The sequence below is a fragment of the Manis pentadactyla genome, chromosome 10 (genome assembly GCF_030020395.1).
Source record: "Manis pentadactyla isolate mManPen7 chromosome 10, mManPen7.hap1, whole genome shotgun sequence".
Classification (NCBI taxonomy): Eukaryota; Metazoa; Chordata; class Mammalia; order Pholidota; family Manidae; genus Manis; species Manis pentadactyla.
Window position 1 is genome coordinate 72,183,523 of NC_080028.1, and position 25,552 is coordinate 72,209,074.

Below are 25,552 nucleotides of genomic sequence, written 5' to 3' on the forward strand. Positions count from 1 at the left end.
AAACCTACAGTGTCATGTACAAGTTGTGAGAGGCAATTATTTCACTGAATCATGGAAATGGCATGTCATCTGCCTGAGAGAACTGCTTAGAGCACTGAATGAGAATAAGCATTTGTTTAGTTTCAATTAAAGAACTCCTCGCACCTAAGAGATATTCAACAAGTGACTCCCCACTCCCTAATATGTAATGAGCCATCAGTTCAATTCTCTCAACTAACATGTACTGCACATCTATTATGGGCCAGACAGGGATAGAAACACTCACAAATCCACAGTGCTGGAGGCAGGGTTGGAGGTTGTGGCAAATTACCCTAAATCCCTTTAAATTTTTATTGAGCCCTCATGTGCTGATTGCTATCTTATTTAAGCTCCCCCCAAACCCTATGAAGTAAGCGGTAACTTACCAAACATTCTGACATATTCGAATGGGCTTCTCCAAGTTACACAAATGCCACCTTGCCCTTCCTCAGACAGCCCCTGCTGAAAATCCCTCAGTAAAAGTAAACCGAGTAAGTGATGACACAGTTAGGATGGTCAAGCATTGTAAGGCAAGGAAGACGGAGACAATCAGTATGGGGGGCTCTCTCATCACTTATAAGACATCCCAAACTGCAAATGGGCTTTATAAGACCCAACAGTACACACACCTCAACACCTGGTTCTACAACCAACTCTTAGATTTACAAATATACAATACATGCCTAAGGCTGTAAGGCACCTCTCAGGACAGTGACATCAGTCATAAGACTACCTCCATGGCTGCATAACGCAGCATAATAAAAATCTGTTCATGGTTTCATTTTTCAAAACACCCTACATTTATAATGCATTTGTCTTGAGTTTGTACAGCTTACAGAGGCAGGGACAGGGTCAAGTACAAACAGCAATTAAGTTATTAATATACACGTAATGATGACATTAAAGGGCCTCAAAATAAGAAGCTGACAATAGTTTCCCCAGGATGGAAGAAAAAAAGCTTATCCTTGCATTCAGACCACGGATCACGTTACAATTCAAATGGCAATGGTGGCAACATCTGCGAACTGATGTTTTTGGAGCAATGAACCAGAAAAATCACAGATACAGCAACATGTTCTTTACATTTAAACTTGTCAGTGTATTTGTACCCAGTCTCTTCTCTCACACACATCTCCAACCCTTTCTCATTCTACTCCTATTATTCATAATATACATCACATCCAGATTTACTCGCTACTAATGAGCATAGGCTTGTAATTCTACCAGCTCCAAAGTCACTTGTTCATGGCTGGCAAACATAACCATTGGGGCTTGATTTCCAAGTCCTGCACACTTCATATCTGCTAGTCGAAGAGAAGTTAGTCAACCTCCCAAGGAATGAAATCAGTTTCATATTTCCTAATGGTATCTCCATGTTCAGAAGATACATCCTCATCAAGTACACACCCTCATCAAGTATTCAAAAAAGAACAATTCTAATTAGGTGGGAAAGTTTATCAGAAGTGTACTAGTTAATAAAACTGCCATACCTCAAATTAAAAGAAACGAATGCTATCCTTTATGGTAAAGGAAGATTAATGAACTGGCTGTGATAAAAGGTATATTACCCAAAATTTTAAAACAAGAAGTGAAAGATTTTACCAAAAGACAGTCAGGCAACAGTACTGCCTATGGTTTAACAAAGATGATACTGTGAATCTTAAAACTAGTTAAAATTTGATAATGGTGCAATAAGCCAGACACAACAGATCACAGGTACAATTCCATTCACATGAAATATTCAGAATAGGTACATTCATACACACAGAAAGTAGCTTGGTGGTTGCCAAAAGCTGGGAAAAGGGGAGTGTTAAACAATTGCTTGAAAAGTATGATTTCCTTTGGAGGCGATGAGACTGTTTGGAACCTTGAGGTAGTAAGCTGCACAGCACTGTGAATGTACCAAATGCCACCAAACTGTTCACTTTCAAATGGTTAATTTCATGTCATATGGATTTCACCTCAATTTTTAAAAATACAATTTTTTTAAAGATTTGATTATGGATCAAAGGACTTTAACACGGAGATCTTACTTGGCCAGATCATGGGTACAGTGAAGGCCACACTCGTGGTGGGCTGTGAAAACCAGGTTTCAATTCAAGTTATATTTTAAATATAAAAGTCTGGCCAATTCTTAAATTGCTTAACCCACATAGTCCATAAATCAGCAACTTAAATGTGTACTGCTTTATATGTATAAAACTAATCTTTCATCTCTTTACACACAAAACAACAATATGCAAAAGTCATCCTACTTAAATTTCTTAGTCCTGTTGGCTAAATGGTGTTCATTATTAATGAATAAAAACTTCAGTGCTGTCGCAAAAGTCACAAGTGTCTTACGCTACCTTGAAGTGAGAAACATTGTGACAAAATTCTGTCCAATACAAGCTTCTGCAATGATGGAAATGTTCTGTTTCTGTGCTGTGATATGACTGTCACTTAGCCACGTTGTGGCTATTAAGCACTTGAAAGGTGGCTATGACCAAGAAACTGAATTTTTAATTGAAACATTTAGTTTTAATTAATTTAAAGAGCCATAAGTGCACAGTTCTAGATCCTCTTAAGGAATCTCCTCAATTGTAGTACAAATCTTTCCACTTTTATCCCACCCCCCACCCACCCCATTACCCAGCTTATGATGGCTCTTCTGAGCTCCTCTAGGGTAGGACCCTTCTTGCAGCTGTAAGCACACCCACACACAGATCTCAGTTTTCGTTCCCTAAGACATTAGAAACTTCCAGAATGAGTGTGGTTTTCTGAAATACAGAGCCTTTTCCCATCTCCTGTAAAGTCTCCACAGGCTGAAACGGTGTACGTACCGAGTAAGTATGTAATTCACTGTGCCTGGACTGCAGCCGTTTCTTTTGGTTTTCAGAGGTCACTAGTTCCTTAGAGTCTTATCACTTCAGTTTTCTCACCATCTGTAGCAGTCCACCTATATATTTACTGCATTTCCATCAGGGTTCGATAGACTAAAAACAACTTTGTATGTGTCAGTTTTCCAAGAAGGGGTTAGAGAAACAATACTGAAGAGATGCTGAAGTACAATTTGCATAAGAAACTAAAAATTCTCTAGCACCCAGATGACCATACACTCCCAACCAAATCCGCCTGCCTGAGGTATTTTTCTCCCACAGACAATACTGAAAACCAGTAAAGGCAGACATCACAACCAAACGCCCACACAACACATGAAATGTCCATGGTTTTGCCTTAACTACCTATGCTCTCAAAATAAAAAGGTACAATGCTATAGCGGTGAACAGAACTGTTTCAAATTATCTCACATTATTTCCTAAAATGTAGGAAGAAGTGATTTCAAAGTAGAGCATTGCCTACTTATCACAACGTCACCCTGCTACTACTGAGACAGAACAGGGAGGCGGTGCCATAGGCCACAATCTCACGGACTCAGTTGCTGAAAAAGTGTCTCAGCCAAAAAGACCTTTTCATAGCAAATCACAGGGAGAAGACTAGCTGAGTTATTATTACTAGAATAAACTTTGAAATCAGACGTAGAGTCTAACCCTGGCTCCTCCACTTACTAGGAGATGTCACCTCATTTATTTAGCTTTTCTGAGCCTTAATTTTCTTATCTATAAAAGGGCTCAACATAACCTCAAAAGATTGTTGTGAAGATAAAAGCATATGAAGCAAGTAACTGCTCAATAAGTTTACCATTACAAGCTTTTCAAAGCCCCATATTAACAAAACTTTTGAAGAATAAACACAAGAAAGGCAAATTCTAGGGCCTCTCTCAGGAAATCCATGCTGGTTGGTGGTCAAGATGTTAGCCCCAGGGATGCCCTTCTCCCCGGTCAACAGCACGGTGTAATTGAAAGGGCACTAAGCTAGCAGTTGGCAAACAGATTCCAGACTCCACTGTTGCTGAATTGGAGTCACTATCTGTAGGCTTCAGTTTCTTTATCTGATAAGACTGTACTACTGCCAGGGTCACTTCCAGCCCTAACATTCTACGAACTATTCATTCACTAAAAGCAATGACACACATCCACCTGAGTGGGCTTTCTGTAGAGTAACTAAGATCCACTATGTTTTTCAAACAACCCTAAAACAGGTTTATTTATAATGTATATCCTATTTACTTCAAAAAAAATTGTAGGTGAACTTAAAATACTTTGCAGACAGCCCCATTAAGGTACAAAGGGAACAGAAATACACTTACCTTGCAACCAAAACCAACCATCCAAAGGAACTGGACACACCACTGAGTAGTACAGTGGCCCACTGTGGTTCTACAGAAACGGTCAACCCAGAGATTGCCCCAACAACATTCTAAGGCATGCACTTTCTGCTTTGTTCAAGGTCAGTGGCTTACAATTACCTGTTTGGAATGTGGTTTGGATTGGGTGTAACCACTCTTAGGTTAGGCTGGTGAAAGATGCTCAAAAAATCCTTACTGTTTCTCTCACCTAGTAAGCAGAATTATGATGGGGAACTGGCTCAACTTGGAGTACTGTGACAACTAGATTTCCTAAAACAAAGTCACTTAGGAAAAAAATACCCTAGCCTGCTTTGTTAAACTCTACTGAAAACAAGGACACTACTTTTAAGAAGCTTTGGTATGAATCAACAAATGACAGCTTTTTAAGCGTCCTTAGGATGTCAGAATAACCAAGAACTTCCAAATAGTGGCCATATTCTTGCTTCCCAGTTAATTTAAGAACTGTGAATATAATGATGAAATTCTAAATTAACATGCCCAATAGATACACCAGCCGTAATGGCAGTAACTCACAAGCTGCGTAAAAAGGTAACTGATGCTCTACTCTAGCAATTTCCTAGCAAGCTGAAATAAAATACCGAAACACAAGAAATGTAAATTTTATGTGAATTATATCTGAACTTAAAAGACACTTATGGTATTAACAAAGAACAGGTACCAGAAAATGTATCTCTAGGCTTACGATTAGTATAACAAGACTGAAATGATTTACACAAGGGCACCTATGAACAACTCCTCTGCTCAGCTTTGAAACCCTCTCAACCACGTTATGTCTTCCATTAGAGTAAACTGGGGGTCTGACTTCTTTCTAGACTCCAGGACTACGATTAATTCATCTTGTGGTGTCACTTCAAGTGCCCAGCACAGTATCCTGCATTCTGTAAACACGTGAATGTTTGTTCATTAATTGCTATACATCATTCTGAGCAGAAACCAGACTTACATCTCAAAAACTTCCATTCTAATACTGCTAACTCACCACAAAAGACTATCGAATCCTTTTCATTCCTTTCTCTTCGACTAGAAAAACAGTAATATTTTAACACTTTAAGACATTTCCTCCCCAGCAAACAAAAACAAAACAAGACTTAAAACTTGTCATCTACTCTACTTCCCTAACTCGCCCTGAGAAATTTTAATCGCTATCTTTTCTTGCAGTACAATTCCAGAGAAGGTGAAAAACAAGGGACAGAAGAAAGCCATGTACAAAAGCTGCAGTAAATAAAAGCTGCTCCAAAGAGGGCCTATTCTCAATCAAAATTTCTTACCAGTTCAAATAGCTGCTCACAAGGAAAGCACTGGTTCATGTAATGCCTTCGCTTACTCCCTAAATCCTCACGCTGGAGCCATTGCAAGCATGTAAAATCAGGAAATAAGAGCCCAAATCTAATAATTGGTTAAGTCAAGGTAAGAAATAACTAGCTAGAAAACGAGGCAGGAAAAGAAATAACACTCCTGGAACAGTATTTTCCCCTCACCTTCTCTGCCTACTTTACTTACTGTCCCACTGAAGACTTTGTTACTGCAGGGATTTCAGTCTCATGGGAAAAGGAAAATCCAGTCAAGAACCTCACCTATCTTCTGTCTAAACTTATCTCTCAGTCAACAGGTATCACTTAAAATCATAATAAAGCCTAAGAGGCCTTCTGAACAAAGCAATTATGTAAGATTCTGCACTCTACTCTGGTGACCCTGAAGAGGTCACTTTTGAGACTACTCAGTGATTAACAAGCAACCACCACGTAGTAGTGACGGTTGCATTAACTTTGTGAATATACTAAAAACCACTACAGTGAATTCTGTGATATGTGAATTATATCTCTGTCACTAAAAAAAAGAACATTCCTTCCCCATTAAAAGACACCCATCAAAAACCAAGTACTATGAAACAGAACATTTCTCTTTAAAATTCAGGTTCCATAATACAATGTGCTATGTTTTGGAGATAGTTCCTCCTCTGAGGACCGCTGGTTTTATTTTTATTCTATATTCATTTTTTACTGGCAGAGTTCTGAGAGATGCTAAGGGTGCGGTGGTGGAAAGGACACCACACCATTACTACAGAAGCCTGGATGCTCTACAAGTCCAAGTGCTATGCTCTGAAATGTTTGTGTCCCCCCCAAAATTCATATGTTGAAATTCTAATGCCTCACGTATTGGACTTAGGTGGGGTTTTTTTGGAGGACATAAGTCCTAACGGCAGAGCCCTCAAGAATGCATTTTACAAACAGCTCCTTTATAAAAGAGGCCCCAGGGAGCTCCCTTGCCCCTTCCACCATGTGAGAACAAGAAGTCAGCAATCTGATCTGAGAGAGGGAAGGAGGCCCTCATCTGACCAGGGTGGCACCCTGATCGCGGTCTTCCAGCCTCCTGAGCTGTGAGGGATAAAAATTTTGTTTACAAGCTACCTAGTCTGTGGTACTGTACTACACAGCAGCCCAAATGGACTAAGACACCAAGTAATCCTGAATTAAATCGCTAAACTTACTTCTCATTCAACAATAAAAAAGAATGAACTGTGTGCAAATTGAAACTCAAAATAAGTAAAATATGTACATTCTAGCATAGAAAATGTTTGTTCTCTTACACACAACCCTTGTCTTCCACATTTTCATTCATTTCAGGACTTCTACTTTAAAGAGCATCACGTAGTCAATTTACTTGGATCTGTAGAGAACTGAACTTAAATGAATTACACTTGGTTACACTTAATTTGTATTCTACTTAATCATTCCGTTGGAAACCTGTATTACTTTTTCTGAGAGCTAAGATCAACACGGAATCCCAAGTTTTGACTTGGGATGGCTGGAAACAGGCATAACCACCCAGCAGCCTTCTGACACTGTGCAAAAACATTTATGGCAACTGGCTGCTCAAGGAACCACCAGAAAAACCCAACTAGCCTGTTTTCAGGAGAAATGACAGATATTCATCCTAGACAGGAACAGTTAGGAAGTCATTCAGTGTTCTACCTCTAGACTTCCTCCTTCAAGAGCTCTTCCTCCTATCTAGTTTAAAAACAGGGACCCACAACAAATCTCAACAAGGGCTTAACAACCAAAGAAAAGATGCTCCCCTTCTGTTTATTTCCTCACTATAAAAAAACTTGCAACTTTTATGGCTCCCCCTTTGTAAATTTCTAAGGGCAAGTTCCAATTTTTTTCTTTGCTTCTTCCAGGCATAGTTCTCTGCTATGATGGTGGTACTTTATGGACCTCTATGGGTTCAAACATGCAATCCAACAGTCCCACATCTCTCTGGACCTCAATTTAGAAACCATTCTTTTCCAATAGACAACCCTAAGGAGGACACTTTTAAAAATATGAACTGGCATTTTGTAGAAGCAGTTGACAAAGTCAGTAACACCAAAACAGTTTGATATAACTGAAAAAAACTGACCACCAAGTAACAAAGAAAGTACTTCTCTTATAACCGCTTCCTTAGATATTTTTACATCTCCACTTCTAACAGTGTCACAGAGAAAAGGATTAAGAATAAACCAGCAAGTTGGCAAATGCCAGTAAGAGGAAAGACAGCTCTTCTACCTAACAGTCACCCAACCTACCTACCTAGTCACCCAACAATGTCTACTCCAGATCACTGCTCTGAGGATGGCTGTCCCTTCCTGACTCACTGGCTGATGGATGGACAAGCTGGAAATGGAGTTCCAAGTCTAGCCAGAGTGGTGCTGGTGGCTCCAGAGTGAGGAGGGACGGCCAAAAAAGAAACAAGAAAATGGCTGGATAAAAGGAATCTGCATGATAAGGTATGGGGAACCGGGCACTTTTAGGGGCTGGTAAGTGAACTTTATTTAAGTAGGCCAAACTGCTTGATCTAAGCAAAGAAATAAATACTAAGTTTCCTTGTTAAAAGGCAAAACATCAAGAAAATCAAACAACCAAATTCAAACTGTGCTCATATATGTACTTACTTCACAGAAGTACTTCTCCAAGCTCTCTGCCTCTAATACAGAAACTGTGGCAAGTTTCTGAAGAAGCTAAACTCCCAGAGACTTTTATGATGTCCATTTATCTAGGAAATACAACGTGGAACTTCAAAGAGAAATCAACAATCGATTCTCACAAATTGCCAAGAACATCTGTGATATGGTTCTCCAATACCCTGGCTCACGAAGGTACATTCCTTTCTCTCTTTAAGCCAATATTGACAGTTCGTAAAATAAGCACTTTTTCATACAGGGGAGAATAGTTAACTTCACACATCTGACATTCCCACAAGATCAGTACCCGAAAGCATGTCATCCTATCACTTAAGCAGCCCCGAAATACAGAAAGCTTTTTAAAGACCAAACCTGACTTGAAAACACACAAAACAGTCTACTAGCTATGGTCAGAACGGCACGTGACAACTAGTAAGCTATAATACCAAGTATCTGAACAGGCTAATTACTGACACGTGAACATAAAGAGTGACTTACAATACCACACAGCCTGAATAAGCTATCCGATTTTGACGAAATTAAAATTCTAAACGTGTCACTAAGAAGACAAGCACCACTTAAGAAAAAGAGAACACAAATCAATGTAGTTTCCTATACACATTACGGGAGGACCTCTTACTTTTGACACTGTTAACTTTACAAGCTTACACAATGCTTTACAAAACTGAAAGACCTCTGAAGTGATGGCCAACAGTTTCTGCGGGATCCCAAGACTACAATGCATCTTGGGATTCCTGCAGGACACTTCGGTGCCAGATATCCAAAACGTTAATTACAGTTTCAATAATAGAAATTGGAGCAAGAAACGCTCTCTCACCTAGGCATAAGGTGAAGGAAAAGTCGGGCGCTCGTCCTCCCAGCTCCTTGAGTCTGGCTCGCTCAACGCCCACCCACCTCCTGGTTCCAGTTGTCCCACGTCTGGGCCTCATGGTACTGATGGCCGCGGGCCCTCTCCGTCCCATACGGTTTTCAGTTCTAGTAGGTAGCTGCGGCCCCCGGGGAAGGGACGGGCTCTAGATCCCTCCCATGTCGCCGACACGCAGCTACCGCTCCTCCAGGCCCTCCGCCGCGCCCGGGCCGCCCCACACAGGGCTGCCCGCGCCCGGCGCCGCTGTCAGCGCCCCACGTGCCGCCGGGCCCCGAGGCCGCGCGTACCCCGCCCTGCGAGGCGAACCGCAGACGTGTCCCCACACCCCACCAAGGTGGGCTCCGGCCTCCCGCTCGGCTGCTTCCGCGTCCCGGCCCCTTTGCCCGAAGGGCCTCCCGCGCCACTGCAGGCTCCGTGGTGGTTGGCGCCGGCGCCGGCGCCGGTTGGGCCGGGCCACGCAGGAAGGACGGCACGAACTCGGCGGCGTGGACGTTGGGCACAAAGGGTTTGGCATTGACGTTGAGCTGCCGGCTGAAGGCCGCGCTGAGGTGCTCACGCTGGGCCTCGGCGGCCCCCGCCGCCAAGGGGCCGCCTTCGCCGCCGCACGGGCCCGACCCGGGGGCTTCCATGTCCGCCTGGTCCCAGCAGTCGGGCGCTGAGTCGCTGCTGCTCCCGCTGCTGCTGCCCCCGCCGCCGCCGCCGCCACTGCCCGGATCCATGATCGGGGGGACCGTGTGTGTGGTGAAGAGAGGGCGGGAAATGGAGGCGGGGGCGACGGGCCGGGGAGGAGCAGGCCGCGCTGACCCGGGGAAGTGGGAGACAGAAGGGCTGAGGGCTAGCGACAGAGTCCCCGGCGTCACCGCGGCAGCAGCTCCAGTCCCTACTTCGCACTCGCGACAAAGGCGGCGGCGGCGGCGGCGGCTCAACCCTCCTCGTGTGTGCGAGCCGATGTCCTTCCACCCAACCCAGGCACCTCTGACTGCCTCACCGGCCACCCCACTACCGCGCAGATTGACCCCTCGCCGCCTCCCGTACCTTCACCTCGGTAGTTCTCAGCCCCGTTCGTCCCCGCTTCCGGCTATGAAGCACGGCCAAAGACGGAACTACGCGTTCCGACAGAGCCCGCGCGTCCCCGCTGCGGTTTCCCGGGGGTCGATGGGAGTCGGAGTTCCGTGGCCCAGAGCAACCGGAAGAGGCTCCGGCTCCCGGCAGGCAGCGCGAAGAGGCGGGGACCTGGTCGCCCTCGCGGCCCCACCTGTCACCGGGTGGGGCAGCGGCAGGGGTGAGTCTTGGCGTGACTCCGTGCTGGGCCTCCGATCCAGAGCCTTTCAGCCCTCGGGGGCGGTCCACTCTGTCCTGTGAGTCACAGGATGAGGGAAAACCGACAGCAGTTCTACGGGGGGATAAAGCTTTCAACCCCTGGACATCTGTTGAAGAGACTGTCATTTCCGCATTGTATGTCCATGGCTCATTCATCATATATTGATTGACCATATATGTTTGGGTTAATGTCTGGAGTCTCTATTCTATTCCACTGGTCTGTGGCTCTGTTTTTGTGCCATTACCAAACTGTCTTGATTACTGTGGCTTTGTAGTAGAGCTTGAAGTTGGGGAGCGAGATCCCCCCCACTTAACTCTTCCTTCTCAGGATTGCTTTGGCTATTCGGGGTCTTTGGTGTTTCCATATGAATTTTTGAACTATTTGTTCCAGTTCGTTGAAGACATCTTAGCCATTTTTAAATGTACAATTGAGTGGTATTCAGTATATTCACGTTGTTGAGCAGTCATCACCACCATCCATCTCTGAATTCTCCATTTTTCCAAACTAAAACTCTATGCCCATTAAACCCTCACTCCCCAATCTTCCCTCCTGCCAGCCCCTGGCAACCACCATTCTACTTTCTGACTCTATGAATTTGATTACTTTAGGAACCTCATACAAGAAGAATCATACATTATTTATCTTTTTGGCACTGGCTTCTTTCACTTAGCGTAATATCCTCAAGATTGAACTACAAGACACACTGAAGCATGTTATCAGAATTTCCTTCCTTCTTAAGGTTAAACAGTATTCCATTGTACGGACAGACCGCATTTTGTGTTTACCCATTGCACATATTCTTTTATTTAATTCTCACCACAGCCACAAGAGTCAGGTATCTATACTGGACACATAGTATCTCCTGCTCAGATGACCTCAGTGCCCTTGTCCTGGGCCTTCAGCCACTTCCCCTACCTGGATCTGGGTCTGGCTCCCCTGATAATTTTCAGACCTGGATGAAACCCCACTATCACACATAGTTGCCAAAGTGGCAGCAGGAGGCAAACGGATTCAGGGCCGCGGTCTCCTAGAGGGAAACAGCACATAGGAGGAAGCTGGGCAAAGTCCCTATCTTTCTTTCCTCATGGTCCTATGGGCCGTTCAGAGGCACATCTTCCCCTCTATTAGTTTGTTGTGGCGGCTGTAACAAACTGCCACAGATGGAGTTGCATAAAACAACAGGAACTTATTCTCCCATTGTTCTGGAGGTCTTCAGTCTTAAATCAAGGGGCTGTACCCCCTCTGAAGGCTCTAGAGGAGAAATCTTCCTTGCCTCTTCCAGCTTCTGGTGGTCCCAGACATTCCTCAGCTTGTGGCTGCATCCCTCCAATCTCTGCCTCTATCTTGACGTGGCCTCTTCTCTGTGTGTCTGTCTACATTGTCCTCTTCTTTCTCTTAGGAAGACACCAGTCATTAAAGTTAAGGCCCGCTCTAAATACAGGATTGTTTTTAGACTGAGATCATCCACTATTTACATTTGCAAGGACCCTATTTCCAGGTGGACAAGAATTCTGGGGGACACTGTTCCATCAGTTATACAGCCCACCTGAACAAGTGCTGCATGGGGAACAGGCAGCACCTGCTTTGTCCCTCCCCAGCTCATCCTGCCTCAGTAGCTGCTGGGGTAACTCACTGCATTAGTGTTCTAGGGCTGCCGTAATCAAAGACCATAGACCATGCGGCCTAGACAATTGACATTTGTTTCTCACAGTTCTGTAGGCTGCAAGCACAAGCCAAAGGGGTCCCAGGTTTGGGTCTCCTGAGGCCTCTCTCCTTGGCTTGCAGATGGCTGCCTTCTCACTGCCTCCTCATAGGGCCTTTCCTCTGGGCATGCCCATCCCTTACATGGCATCTCTTCTTATATGGACAGCATTCAGGTTGGACTAGGCACACCCTAATGCCCTCATTTTAACTGAACCACCTTTTGAATGACCTCATCTCCAAATACTGTCACAATCTGAGCTATGGGGTCTGGGGTTAGGACTTGAATATATTAATTTCGGGTGGGGTGGGGAACAACTCAGCCCAAAATACTCATTATTTGCATTACCTCACATCGTCCTTTGTGAGTGCTTCTTGGAAGACCCCAAACTAACATCAGACTCTCTTCCCCCAAACCCACACTCACCTCTTTCATTCTGTATATTAGCACCATGCCTTTTCCTTAATAGCACTTCCACAATTATATGTACTTAATTTATTACATTTTTTTTTTCTGTTTCCCCTACCTGATGGAAAACTGCATTAGGGTAAGAACCACATATAAAATGAATTCACTGTTATGCCTTGATGCCTGGCATAGTGCCTAGTATGGAGTGGGCATGTGACCAATATTTATTGAATGGGAGGATATTTTTCTGCCTCTCAAATCATCTAATGATACAGATACCACTGTCTGCATGCTTTGTGTCTTGCGATTGTTGGTGGCAGTCAATGATTTGAAAGGAAGAAATCCAACTTCCCTGAAAAGACACGGTGAACCTTAAAATTGGAAATAATCAGGACACCCTGGAAATCAGAGTGAAGCCACTTTGAAAAAACTCTTAACACATGACAGACTGTGACACTTCGGACAGTGCTGATGAGACAGGGGCCTTGGGTGTAGTCAGAGTAGGGTGAGATCCTCTGGAAAAAGTAAGGCAGGATATTTACAGTCAAGGCAATGTAACAATATAAAGGATACCAGACTAGGAATATAGACATCTTCAGTGAGATCAGTTAAAGGTCAAAAGGCCAGGAACAACTTGGCCTGGAATGTCTGAGTGTTCCGCAACGGTACCTCAGCATAACCCCTGACTTCACTGTAAACAGCCCTAGCAAACAGACAACAACCCAGCCCACCTTGGGGGCAGGGCACATGGTACAAGTCTGCACCCCTAGCCCTTTACCCACATTCCTGAAAATCCTCAAGGAACTATAAATCCCCTAGACAACGCACCACCCTGGGCTCTCTTGTCCCCTCCCGGTGTGAGGCAGGAGCTCTTTCCTTTCACTTTATTTCTCAATAAAAGCCTCTCCCTGGCTCTCCTACCTTGGGTGTTTGCTAAGTTCATTCTTCGACTTTGCAAACAAGAACCCCGACTTCACTGAGAGAAAGCAGGAGTTCAGAGGAGCTGATCTTCAAAGGGAATCTTCTTGGGAAACTAGCAGACGACCCCGAGACCTGGCTCCAGTCAAATTAGCCTTTTTATGCCTACAAGCAAACAAGGCTTCTGAGGGACATTCAGAAATCTATGTTAGAGGGAGAGAAGAGAGGAAGAACATCTTTGCCTTGGAATCTGCCATTGCAGGACTCACTCAGCAGGGTTTCCTAGCTTTGTACTTCTTTACATTCTGGCTCTGAGCTGTTTTATCACCTTTAGCCCAAGGCCAACTTCCCCACACTCTGGTTTAAGTGAAAGAAGAAACGAAACTGTCTGCAGCTTATGGGTGAGCTAAAGGGCCAATGTACCTGGCTTGGTGTTTGCTCTTCCTTTGTGTTGTTAATTTTGTGTTCTTTTAGGTTTCTTTCATTTTGGACTGCAATACACTATAAAGGGCTTGTTCAGTAATATTAAGTCTCCTAAAGAAGTTTCTGGTGGCAGTGAAGAGGCAGTATTGCACAGTGATTAATCCATGGTTTCGGATGCTATATTGGTCAAGATAGATGAGGTCATGGTGCAGTAACAAACACCACCCAAATTCCATTTGTGCAATTTGGTGGTCATAGGCTGCTCAGGCTGCTAGAACAAACTATCAGAGGCTGAATGATTTAAACAACAGAAACTTATTTCTGACAGTTTTGGAGGCTAGGAAGTCCAAGGTCAAGGGGCCAGCAGATTTGGTGGCTACTGAGGGTTCTCTTCTTAGCTTTCAGTGGCCAACTTTTCAATGCGTCCTTCCCATGGCATGATAGCATTCAAGAGAATAAGTTCTCTGGTGTCTTTTCTTATAAGCCCACAAATCCTTCATGAACGTGTATAAACTTAATCACATCCCAAAGGCCACACCTCCAAATATCACAATGCATTTTGAGGGGACACAAACATTCAGCCTGTAACAGTGCCCCTCCTTGGTCACCTGGGGCTATGCTCTGATCATTCTCCCATTGCAACCCAGGCCCACAGAGCCATAACCATCTGGGACACTGCCATTCAGCAGAGCAGAGGGAAAGAGAATGTTTTCAGCTAGGCACTGGCCTCTGCCTTCAAGAGGCACATGTCCCTTCTGTTAACATTTCCTTGATCAAAAGCAAGTCACAACAGTGGAATTCAGTCAGAGCAGAAGAATGAAAAAAGGGGAAGATAGTTTCAGGGACGTATAGGATAACATCAAACAGACTAATATTTGCATTATAGGGCTCCTAGAAGGAGAAAGACAGAGAAAGGGGCAGAAATCTTATTTGGTGAAATAATGGTTGAAAGCTTCCCTAACATGGTGAAGGAAACAGACATCAAGATCCAGGAATCCCAAAGAGTTCCAAAAAAGGTGAACCTAAAGAGATCCACACCAGGACACATTAATTAAAATGTCAAAATTTCAAGACAAGAGGAGAATATTAAAAGCATCAGGAGAAGAGCAACTGGTTATATACAAGGGAACCCTCAAAAGCCTAGCAAGATTTTTCAGTGCAATTTTGTGGGCCAGGTGGAAGTGACATGATATATTCAAAGTGCTGAAAGAAAAAAATTCAAGCAAGGATATTCTACTCAATAAAGTTATCATTCAGAATTGAAGGAGAGAAAGATTTTTTTCCAGACAAGCAAAACCTAACAGAGTTTATCATGCTAAACTGCCTTATAAGAAATACTAAAGGGTTCTCTTTAAACTGAAAAGAATGGGCAATAATTACTAACAAGGATGCATATGAAAACTGCATTTCACTGGAAAAGTAAATATATAATAGAGGTAGTGGATTAATTACTTATAAAGCTACTATGAAGGTTAAAATACAAAAGTAATAAAAATAATTATCACAATAATTAGTTAAAGGATACACAAGATACAAAGACGTAAACAATGACATGAAAAATATAAAATGTTGGGGGAAGGAGAGTAAAAATGTTTTAGAATGGGACGAAACTCGAGTTGTTATCAACTTAAGATAGGTGGTTATAGAGGTAAGTTGTTACATGTAAGCCTCATGGTAACCACGAAGCAAAAAACTATAGTAAAGACACAAAAGAGAAAGAGAAAGGAATATAAGCGTACAACTAAAGAAACTCATCAAACCACAAAAGAAGAGAGCAAGATGCTGTTGGCAAAACTGGAGAGCAACATGAAAGGGCATGAAACTGGATCATTGTCTAACCCCACACATAAAAGTAAACTTGAAATGGATCAAAGACCTGAATGTAAGTCATGAAACCATAAAACTCTTAGAAAAAAACACAGGCAAAACCTCTTGGACATAAACATGAACAAATTCTTCATGAACATATCTCGCTGGGCAGGGGAAAGAACAGCAAAAATGAACAAATGGAACGGTATCAAGCTGAAAAGCCTCTGTAGGGCAAAGGACACCATCAATAGAACAAAAAGGCATCCTACACTATGGGAGAATATATTCATAAATGACATATCCAACAAAGGGCTGACATCCAAAATACATAAAGAGCTCATGCACCTCAACAAACAAAAAGCAAAAAATCCAATTAAAAAATAAGCAGAGGGTCTGAACAGACACTTCTCCAAAGAAGAAAAACACATAGCCAACAGGCCCATGAAAAGATGCTCCACATCGCTAGCCATCAGAGAAATGCAAATCAAAACCACAATGAGATACCACTTCACACAAGTAAGGATTGCCACCATCCAAAAGACAAACAGCAACACATGGGGGCAACGATGTGGAGAAAGGGGAACCCTCCTACACTGCTAGTGGGAATGTGAACAAGTTCAACCATTGTGGAAAGCAGTATGCAGGTTCATCAAAAAACTTAAAATAGAACTACCATTTGACCCTGGAATTTGTCTCCTAGGATTTTACCGAAAGAAAACAAGACCGAAGGTTCAAAAAGCCATATGCACCCCTATGTTTACTGCAGCACTATTTACAACAGTCAAGATATGGATGCAACCGAAGTCTCCATCAGTAGATGAATGGATAAAGAAGAGGTGTCACATATACAAAATGGAACACTATTCAGCCATAAGAAAAAAACATATCCTACCATTTGCAACAACATGGATGGAGCTAGAGGGGATGATGCTCAGTGAAATAAGCCAGGCGGAGAAAGACAAGTACCAAATGATTTCCCTCATTTGTGGAGTATTAAATCAAAGCAAATCTGAAGGGACAGAACAGCAGCCGACTCACAGACTCCAAGAAGCGACTAGCGATTACCAAAGGGGAGGGGGTATGGAAGGGAGAAGAGGATTCATGAAGGGGTGTTATGATTGGTGCACCTGGTGTGTGTGGGGTCACGGGGAAACAATGTAGCTCAGAGAAGACAAGTAGGGACTCCGTGGCATCGTGCTACGCTGATGGAGAGCGACGGCAATGGGGTATAGGGGGTACTCGATAATATCGGTGGAGGTAGTACCCACATTGAAGGTTTCTTGTGAAACCTTCAGAGCAGTGTATGTCAATGATACGTTAATGAAAAAGTAAAAAAGAAAAAAAAGTTCACATTATACCAATTGACATTAAAGAAAGACTTCCACGCTTTTCTTTCCCTTTTCCTTTTTCGCTGTCTCGCCAACGGGTGTCCTGCTGAGTACCTGGTGCCCGGGGCGACCGCGGGAGCAGAACTGGCTGGGTGGGGGTGCAGCGCGGCACGGGGGGCCTGAGACGCGAGCCCCGAGCTGCCAATCGCTCGCCGTCTCCCGGCAACTTGGCAGCGCGCGCCGCCAGCGCACAATGCCCGCCCGCCTCTAGCCCACGCGCGAGAGCGAAGGCAGGCAGTCTAGCGGAGAGAGCCGCGGAAGCCGCTCGCCGCCGGACAGAGCTCGCTATCTTCCCAAATGGGAGGGGTTTTGAGCAAGCTCTGCCCCCCGCAGCCCGCCCCCGTTCCGGAGGCCAGGAGCCGGCGCCCGGCCTTCCTCGGAAGCCCCGCCCGCCCCGCAAGCCTCGCAAGCCCGGCAAGCCCCGCCCCGTCGGCTCCCTCGGCCCGCCGCGACCGCATTCGCCCTTCAGTACCCACTCGTTTCTTCGGGTCCCCTCGGAGGCCTCATCGCCGGTAAGACGCTGACCCTCCCCAGACCGTGGACGACTTGACTTTGAAAGTTTTGTTTTTCTTAAGTCCTAAGTGGGTTCTGTGCCCTTTTCACCTCCTCAAACACCTTGGTGCGCGTCCAGCTGCCTCCCTTTAGCCTATGCTATGAGATGTGCTGACAGAACTGTTCCCTTCTTTCAGTTCCTTTTTTTGGGTCACTTTTCTATTCCTTTTATTTTTAATTTTTACCTTCTTTTTGGTAGCATTAGTGTACAGTTACATGAGCAACACGGTGGTTACTAGGCTCCCCCCATTATCAAGTCCGCCCCTCATACCCCGTTACAGTCACTGTCCATCAGCGTAGGGAGATGCTATATAGTCACTACTTGTCTTCTCTGTGTGCTATACTGCCCTCCCCGTGCCCACCCCCCTACATCATGTATGTTGATCCTAATGCCCCTCATTCCCCTTCTCCCTCCTTTCCCACCCACCCTTCCCAGTCCCTTTCCCTTTGGTATCTGTTAGTCCATTCTCGGGTTCTGTGAGTCTGCTGCTGTTTGGTGCCTTCAGTTTTTTCTCTGTTCTTACGCTCCACAGATGAGTGCAACCATTTGATACTTGTGTTTCTCTGCCTGGCATATTTCACTGAGCGTAATACCCTCTAGCCCCATCCACGTTGTTGCAAATCTTTCTTTCAGTTCTTAAAACTCTGAACTTTAACACAGTATGAGTTTAGCAGAATACTTGGTAAATCACTTAAAATATACCTGCTTCAGGTGAGAAATCATCTATCTGGTTATTACAGCACTATTTACAAAAGCCAAGGTATTTTAGCAACCTAAGTGGCCATCGGTAGATGAATGGATAGAGAAGAGGTGGCACTTATACAAAATGTTACACTATTCAGCCATAAGAAGGAAACAGATCCTACCGTTTGCAACATCATGGATGGAGCTAGAGGGGATGATGCTCAGTGAAATAAGCCAGGCGGAGAAAGACAAGTACCAAATGATTTCCCTCATTTGTGGAGTATTAAATCAAAGCAAATCTGAAGGGACAGAACAGCAGCCGACTCACAGACTCCAAGAAGCGACTAGCGATTACCAAAGGGGAGGGGGTATGGAAGGGAGAAGAGGATTCATGAAGGGGTGTTATGATTGGTGCACCTGGTGTGTGTGGGGTCACGGGAAAACAATGTAGCTCAGAGAAGACAAGTAGGGACTCCGTGGCATCGTGCTACGCTGATGGAGAGCGACGGCAATGGGGTATAGGGGGTACTCGATAATATCGGTGGAGGTAGTACCCACATTGAAGGTTTCTTGTGAAACCTTCAGAGCAGTGTATGTCAATGATACGTTAATGAAAAAGTAAAAAAGAAAAAAAAGTTCACATTATACCAATTGACATTAAAGAAAGACTTCCACGCTTTTCTTTCCCTTTTCCTTTTTCGCTGTCTCGCCAACGGGTGTCCTGCTGAGTACCTGGTGCCCGGGGCGACCGCGGGAGCAGAAGTGGCTGGGTGGGGGTGCAGCGCGGCACGGGGGGCCTGAGACGCGAGCCCCGAGCTGCCAATCGCTCGCCGTCTCCCGGCAACTTGGCAGCGCGCGCCGCCAGCGCACAATGCCCGCCCGCCTCTAGCCCACGCGCGAGAGCGAAGGCAGGCAGTCTAGCGGAGAGAGCCGCGGAAGCCGCTCGCCGCCGGACAGAGCTCGCTATCTTCCCAAATGGGAGGGGTTTTGAGCAAGCTCTGCCCCCCGCAGCCCGCCCCCGTTCCGGAGGCCAGGAGCCGGCGCCCGGCCTTCCTCGGAAGCCCCGCCCGCCCCGCAAGCCTCGCAAGCCCGGCAAGCCCCGCCCCGTCGGCTCCCTCGGCCCGCCGCGACCGCATTCGCCCTTCAGTACCCACTCGTTTCTTCGGGTCCCCTCGGAGGCCTCATCGCCGGTAAGACGCTGACCCTCCCCAGACCGTGGACGACTTGACTTTGAAAGTTTTGTTTTTCTTAAGTCCTAAGTGGGTTCTGTGCCCTTTTCACCTCCCCAAACACCTTGGTGCGCGTCCAGCTGCCTCCCTTTAGCCTATGCTATGAGATGTGCTGACAGAACTGTTCCCTTCTTTCAGTTCCTTTTTTTGGGTCACTTTTCTATTCCTTTTATTTTTAATTTTTACCTTCTTTTTGGTAGCATTAGTGTACAGTTACATGAGCAACACGGTGGTTACTAGGCTCCCCCCATTATCAAGTCCGCCCCTCATACCCCGTTACAGTCACTGTCCATCAGCGTAGGGAGATGCTATATAGTCACTACTTGTCTTCTCTGTGTGCTATACTGCCCTCCCCGTGCCCACCCCCCTACATCATGTATGTTGATCCTAATGCCCCTCATTCCCCTTCTCCCTCCTTTCCCACCCACCCTTCCCAGTCCCTTTCCCTTTGGTATCTGTTAGTCCATTCTCGGGTTCTGTGAGTCTGCTGCTGTTTGGTGCCTTCAGTTTTTTCTCTGTTCTTACGCTCCACAGATGAGTGCAACCATTTGATACTTGTGTTTCTCTGCCTGGCATATTTCACTGAGCGTAATACCCTCTAGCCCCATCCACGTTGTTGCAAATCTTTCTTTCAGTTCTTAAAACTCTGAACTTTAACACAGTATGAGTTTAGCAGAATACTTGGTAAATCACTTAAAATATACCTGCTTCAGGTGAGAAATCATCTATCTGGTTATTACAGCACTATTTACAAAAGCCAAGGTATTTTAGCAACCTAAGTGGCCATCGGTAGATGAATGGATAGAGAAGAGGTGGCACTTATACAAAATGTTACACTATTCAGCCATAAGAAGGAAACAGATCCTACCGTTTGCAACATCATGGATGGAGCTAGAGGGGATGATGCTCAGTGAAATAAGCCAGGCGGAGAAAGACAAGTACCAAATGATTTCCCTCATTTGTGGAGTATTAAATCAAAGCAAATCTGAAGGGACAGAACAGCAGCCGACTCACAGACTCCAAGAAGCGACTAGCGATTACCAAAGGGGAGGGGGTATGGAAGGGAGAAGAGGATTCATGAAGGGGTGTTATGATTGGTGCACCTGGTGTGTGTGGGGTCACGGGAAAACAATGTAGCTCAGAGAAGACAAGTAGGGACTCCGTGGCATCGTGCTACGCTGATGGAGAGCGACGGCAATGGGGTATAGGGGGTACTCGATAATATCGGTGGAGGTAGTACCCACATTGAAGGTTTCTTGTGAAACCTTCAGAGCAGTGTATGTCAATGATACGTTAATGAAAAAGTAAAAAAGAAAAAAAAGTTCACATTATACCAATTGACATTAAAGAAAGACTTCCACGCTTTTCTTTCCCTTTTCCTTTTTCGCTGTCTCGCCAACGGGTGTCCTGCTGAGTACCTGGTGCCCGGGGCGACCGCGGGAGCAGAAGTGGCTGGGTGGGGGTGCAGCGCGGCACGGGGGGCCTGAGACGCGAGCCCCGAGCTGCCAATCGCTCGCCGTCTCCCGGCAACTTGGCAGCGCGCGCCGCCAGCGCACAATGCCCGCCCGCCTCTAGCCCACGCGCGAGAGCGAAGGCAGGCAGTCTAGCGGAGAGAGCCGCGGAAGCCGCTCGCCGCCGGACAGAGCTCGCTATCTTCCCAAATGGGAGGGGTTTTGAGCAAGCTCTGCCCCCCGCAGCCCGCCCCCGTTCCGGAGGCCAGGAGCCGGCGCCCGGCCTTCCTCGGAAGCCCCGCCCGCCCCGCAAGCCTCGCAAGCCCGGCAAGCCCCGCCCCGTCGGCTCCCTCGGCCCGCCGCGACCGCATTCGCCCTTCAGTACCCACTCGTTTCTTCGGGTCCCCTCGGAGGCCTCATCGCCGGTAAGACGCTGACCCTCCCCAGACCGTGGACGACTTGACTTTGAAAGTTTTGTTTTTCTTAAGTCCTAAGTGGGTTCTGTGCCCTTTTCACCTCCCCAAACACCTTGGTGCGCGTCCAGCTGCCTCCCTTTAGCCTATGCTATGAGATGTGCTGACAGAACTGTTCCCTTCTTTCAGTTCCTTTTTTTGGGTCACTTTTCTATTCCTTTTATTTTTAATTTTTACCTTCTTTTTGGTAGCATTAGTGTACAGTTACATGAGCAACACGGTGGTTACTAGGCTCCCCCCATTATCAAGTCCGCCCCTCATATCCCGTTACAGTCACTGTCCATCAGCGTAGGGAGATGCTATATAGTCACTACTTGTCTTCTCTGTGTGCTATACTGCCCTCCCCGTGCCCACCCCCCTACATCATGTATGTTGATCCTAATGCCCCTCATTCCCCTTCTCCCTCCTTTCCCACCCACCCTTCCCAGTCCCTTTCCCTTTGGTATCTGTTAGTCCATTCTCGGGTTCTGTGAGTCTGCTGCTGTTTGGTGCCTTCAGTTTTTTCTCTGTTCTTACGCTCCACAGATGAGTGCAACCATTTGATACTTGTGTTTCTCTGCCTGGCATATTTCACTGAGCGTAATACCCTCTAGCCCCATCCACGTTGTTGCAAATCTTTCTTTCAGTTCTTAAAACTCTGAACTTTAACACAGTATGAGTTTAGCAGAATACTTGGTAAATCACTTAAAATATACCTGCTTCAGGTGAGAAATCATCTGTCTGGTTATTACAGCACTATTTACAACAGCCAAGGTATTTTAGCAACCTAAGTGGCCATCGGTAGATGAATGGATAGAGAAGAGGTGGCACTTATACAAAATGTTACTCTATTCAGCCATAAGAAGGAAACAGATCCTACCATTTGCAACAACATGGATGGAGCTAGAGGGGATGATGCTCAGTGAAATAAGCCAGGCGGAGAAAGACAAGTACCAAATGATTTCCCTCATTTGTGGAGTATTAAATCAAAGCAAATCTGAAGGGACAGAACAGCAGCCGACTCACAGACTCCAAGAAGCGACTAGCGATTACCAAAGGGGAGGGGGTATGGAAGGGAGAAGAGGATTCATGAAGGGGTGTTATGATTGGTGCACCTGGTGTGTGTGGGGTCACGGGGAAACAATGTAGCTCAGAGAAGACAAGTAGGGACTCCGTGGCATCGTGCTACGCTGATGGAGAGCGACGGCAATGGGGTATAGGGGGTACTCGATAATATCGGTGGAGGTAGTACCCACATTGAAGGTTTCTTGTGAAACCTTCAGAGCAGTGTATGTCAATGATACGTTAATGAAAAAGTAAAAAAGAAAAAAAAGTTCACATTATACCAATTGACATTAAAGAAAGACTTCCACGCTTTTCTTTCCCTTTTCCTTTTTCGCTGTCTCGCCAACGGGTGTCCTGCTGAGCACCTGGTGCCCGGGGCGACCGCGATAGCAGAGCTGGCTGGGGGCGGGGGTCGCAGCGCGGCCTCAGGGCGCCTGAGACGCGAGCCCCGAGCTGCCAATCGCGCGCCGTCTCCCGGCAACTTGGCAGCGCGCGCCGCCAGCGCACAATGCCCGCCCGCCTCTAGCCCACGCGCGAGAGCGAAGGCAGGCAGTCTAGCGGAGAGAGCCGCGGAAGCCGCTCGCCGCCGGACAGAGCTCGCTATCTTCCCAAATGGGAGGGGTTTTGAGCAAGCTCTGCCCCCCGCAGCCCGCCCCCGTTCCGGAGGCCAGGAGCCGGCGCCCGGCCTTCCTCGGAAGCCCCGCCCGCCCCGCAAGCCCGGCAAGCCCCGCCCCGCCGCATTCCCCGGCCCACCGCCTCCCTCGGCCCTTCGCGATCGCATTCCCCCTTCAGTACCCACTCGTTTCTTCAGGTCCCCTCGGAGGCCTCATCGCCGGTAAGACGCTGACCCTCTCCAGACCGTTGAGGGCTTGAGTTCGAAAGTTTTTTTTTCTTAAGTCCTAAGTGGGTTCTGTGCCCTTTTCACCTCTTCAAACACCTTCGTGCCGGTCCACCTGCCCCCCCCTTTAGCCTTTGCTATGAGTTGTGCTGATAGAACTGTTCCCTTCTTTCAGTTCCTTTTTTTGGGTCATTTTTCTATTCCTTTTATTTTTTATTTTTAACTTCTTTTTGGTATCATTAGTTTACAGTTACATGGGCAACACGGTGTTTACTAGGCTCCCCCCATTATCAAGTCCCCCACTGATACCCTGTTACATTCACCGTCCGTCAGCGTAGGGAGATGCTGTAGAGTCAATACTTGTCTTCTCTGTGTGCTATACTGCCCTCCCCGTGCCCACCCCTCTACACCATGTATGTTGATCCTAATGCCCCTTATTCCCCTTCTTCCTCCCTTCGCACCCACCCTTCCCAGTCCCTTTCCCTTTGGTATCTGTTAGTCCATTCTCGGGTTCTGTGAGTCTGCTGCTGTTTTGTGCCTTCAGTTTTTTCTCTGTTCTTATGCTCCACAGATGAGTGCAACCATTTGATACTTGTCTTTCTCTGCCTGGCCTATTTTACTGAGGATAATACCCTCTAGCCCCATCCATGTTGTTGCAAGTCTTTCTTTCAGTTCTTAAAACTCTGAACTTTAACACAGTATGAGTTTAGCAGAATGTTTGGTAAATCACTTAAAATATACCTGCTTCAGGTAAGAATACCTTCTGACTTTAAAGTATAGTACTCTAATAGGTTTTGTTAATTTTCTGTCTTTGGACCAATAAATTGTATCAAGACACCTCAAAGTGATGTTCCCAGGAAACCTCCTGAATGGATATAACTTGGCTGATAAAGATGATTAGTTTAAAAAGACTGTTGTTTTCATTTAGTCCCAGTTGAGTATAAACAGCAAAATTGAAAACTTCAGTGACAACAGCAGATCCTTGATAAGTACATTTATTTGAAAAGGTGAACATTCAGGTTTTTAAAATGTTTGACTTTGGGTGTACATTTCTGATGAGTTAGCATAAGGGATTGAAGGATTCTTGTAAAATTTGTCCCTGCACATCCATACGCACACTTTTCTTCCACTGTCGTTTGACTTGTGTGGGCAGTTTTTCGATTTCCCTCTCAACGTTTTTGAATCCATTGCAGTTACAGCTGTTAAGTACCTGGCACTTTCTGCCCTTAGGTGGAATGGGGGAAGCCATAAAAATGCTATATTTTGTATTGCTTAGAGGCTTAAGCTCTCTGGAAAATAACTGAACCCATATGGTTCTTACGGAATTTAAACTTTCTGTCATTCTTCTAAGCTGCTTTGATTCCATAATGTGTCTCCCATTCTCCACAGGGTCTGTGGGACTTCACCACACCACTTTGGCATAACACGTCCAAGACGATACCCAATCCAGCAGGGCCGGTATTCCTGTGTGCTTGCCACGCTGTGCCGGAATGGCGGTCACAGGAAGCGTGTGCTGTCTCGTGGTAGTTCCAGAGTGGTGTGCAGGCCTTCGACAGTGAGGATCGCTCCTCCCGGGAGCAACCTGGCTCGTTTTCCAATGTAAGCATGGAGGAAAAGACTCCCAGTGTGTTCACTTTATTCTCCTGCAGTTGTTATCTGAGAGAATATCTGTAACTCAAAGGAAAGGAAGAATCTCCTTATGTGAGGGAGAAATCTCAAGTTCCAGTTATTGAGCAGTTTTTTATTTTCTGGATTTTTCCCAAGACTGTAGCTTAACAGCTAAGGGCCATTTGTGTGAGTGTATAAATTACCCTTTTGCTTGTTGGATAGCTTCTGATTTCCAGCACCTGAAGTTCATGCTATGTAGCATGATGATCAGAATATCTTAATGCTAGAATCCTGTTTTCTGTTACAGAGCAGCGCAGATCCCTAAGGCCCCAGACCCGTGGTCAAAGGAGGCTGTTCTGCTTGCCCTCGAACGTTGGAAGAGGAAGAAAAGGACAGTGGAGGAGGAGGAAGACCAAATATCTGCTGCTGGTCAGGAGGACAAAAGAAGGTAACATGCCCTGCAGAGTACTCAACGTGCCTCCCACATGGGCTCCTGGGATTTGTTGAAAGAGAGATCACTCCCCAAAAGAATCAGAGGCCACCTCCTGTGTGTGAATGGCAGGTCCCCTTCTTTGGCTTTCATGGAAGAGCTTGGTAACAAGAGCTT

The 25,552-nt window shown here is 45.9% G+C and overlaps 2 protein-coding genes across 5 annotated transcripts in view; one reads left to right on the top strand and one right to left on the bottom strand.

Moving 5' to 3' along the window:
• LOC130679122 (eukaryotic peptide chain release factor GTP-binding subunit ERF3A-like) overlaps positions 1–9,920 on the bottom strand; it is an 18,252-nt gene extending 8,332 nt beyond the window's left edge. For 2 of the 4 annotated variants that reach the window (XR_008992111.1, XR_008992112.1), the window contains exons 1-2: positions 5,247–9,667; positions 5,070–5,145 (exon numbers count right to left, since the gene is read on the bottom strand). Coding sequence is in view for 1 of the 4 variants with exons in the window: in XM_057486963.1 (XP_057342946.1) it covers positions 9,204–9,815 (612 nt within the window). In the remaining 3 variants the exon portion in view is untranslated. Of the gene's footprint in view, positions 1–40; positions 5,146–5,246 lie in introns of those variants that run through there. The other 2 variants (XR_008992113.1, XM_057486963.1) reach the window with 2 other exon arrangements.
• Positions 9,814–25,552, top strand: part of LOC130679363 (nuclear envelope pore membrane protein POM 121-like) — a 24,842-nt gene continuing 9,103 nt past the window's right edge. Inside the window, exons 1-4 of the mRNA XM_057487966.1 lie at positions 9,814–10,032; positions 10,146–10,378; positions 24,727–24,936; positions 25,253–25,393. Coding sequence (XP_057343949.1) covers positions 9,814–10,032; positions 10,146–10,378; positions 24,727–24,936; positions 25,253–25,393 — 803 coding nt within the window. The remainder of the gene's footprint in view (positions 10,033–10,145; positions 10,379–24,726; positions 24,937–25,252; positions 25,394–25,552) is intronic.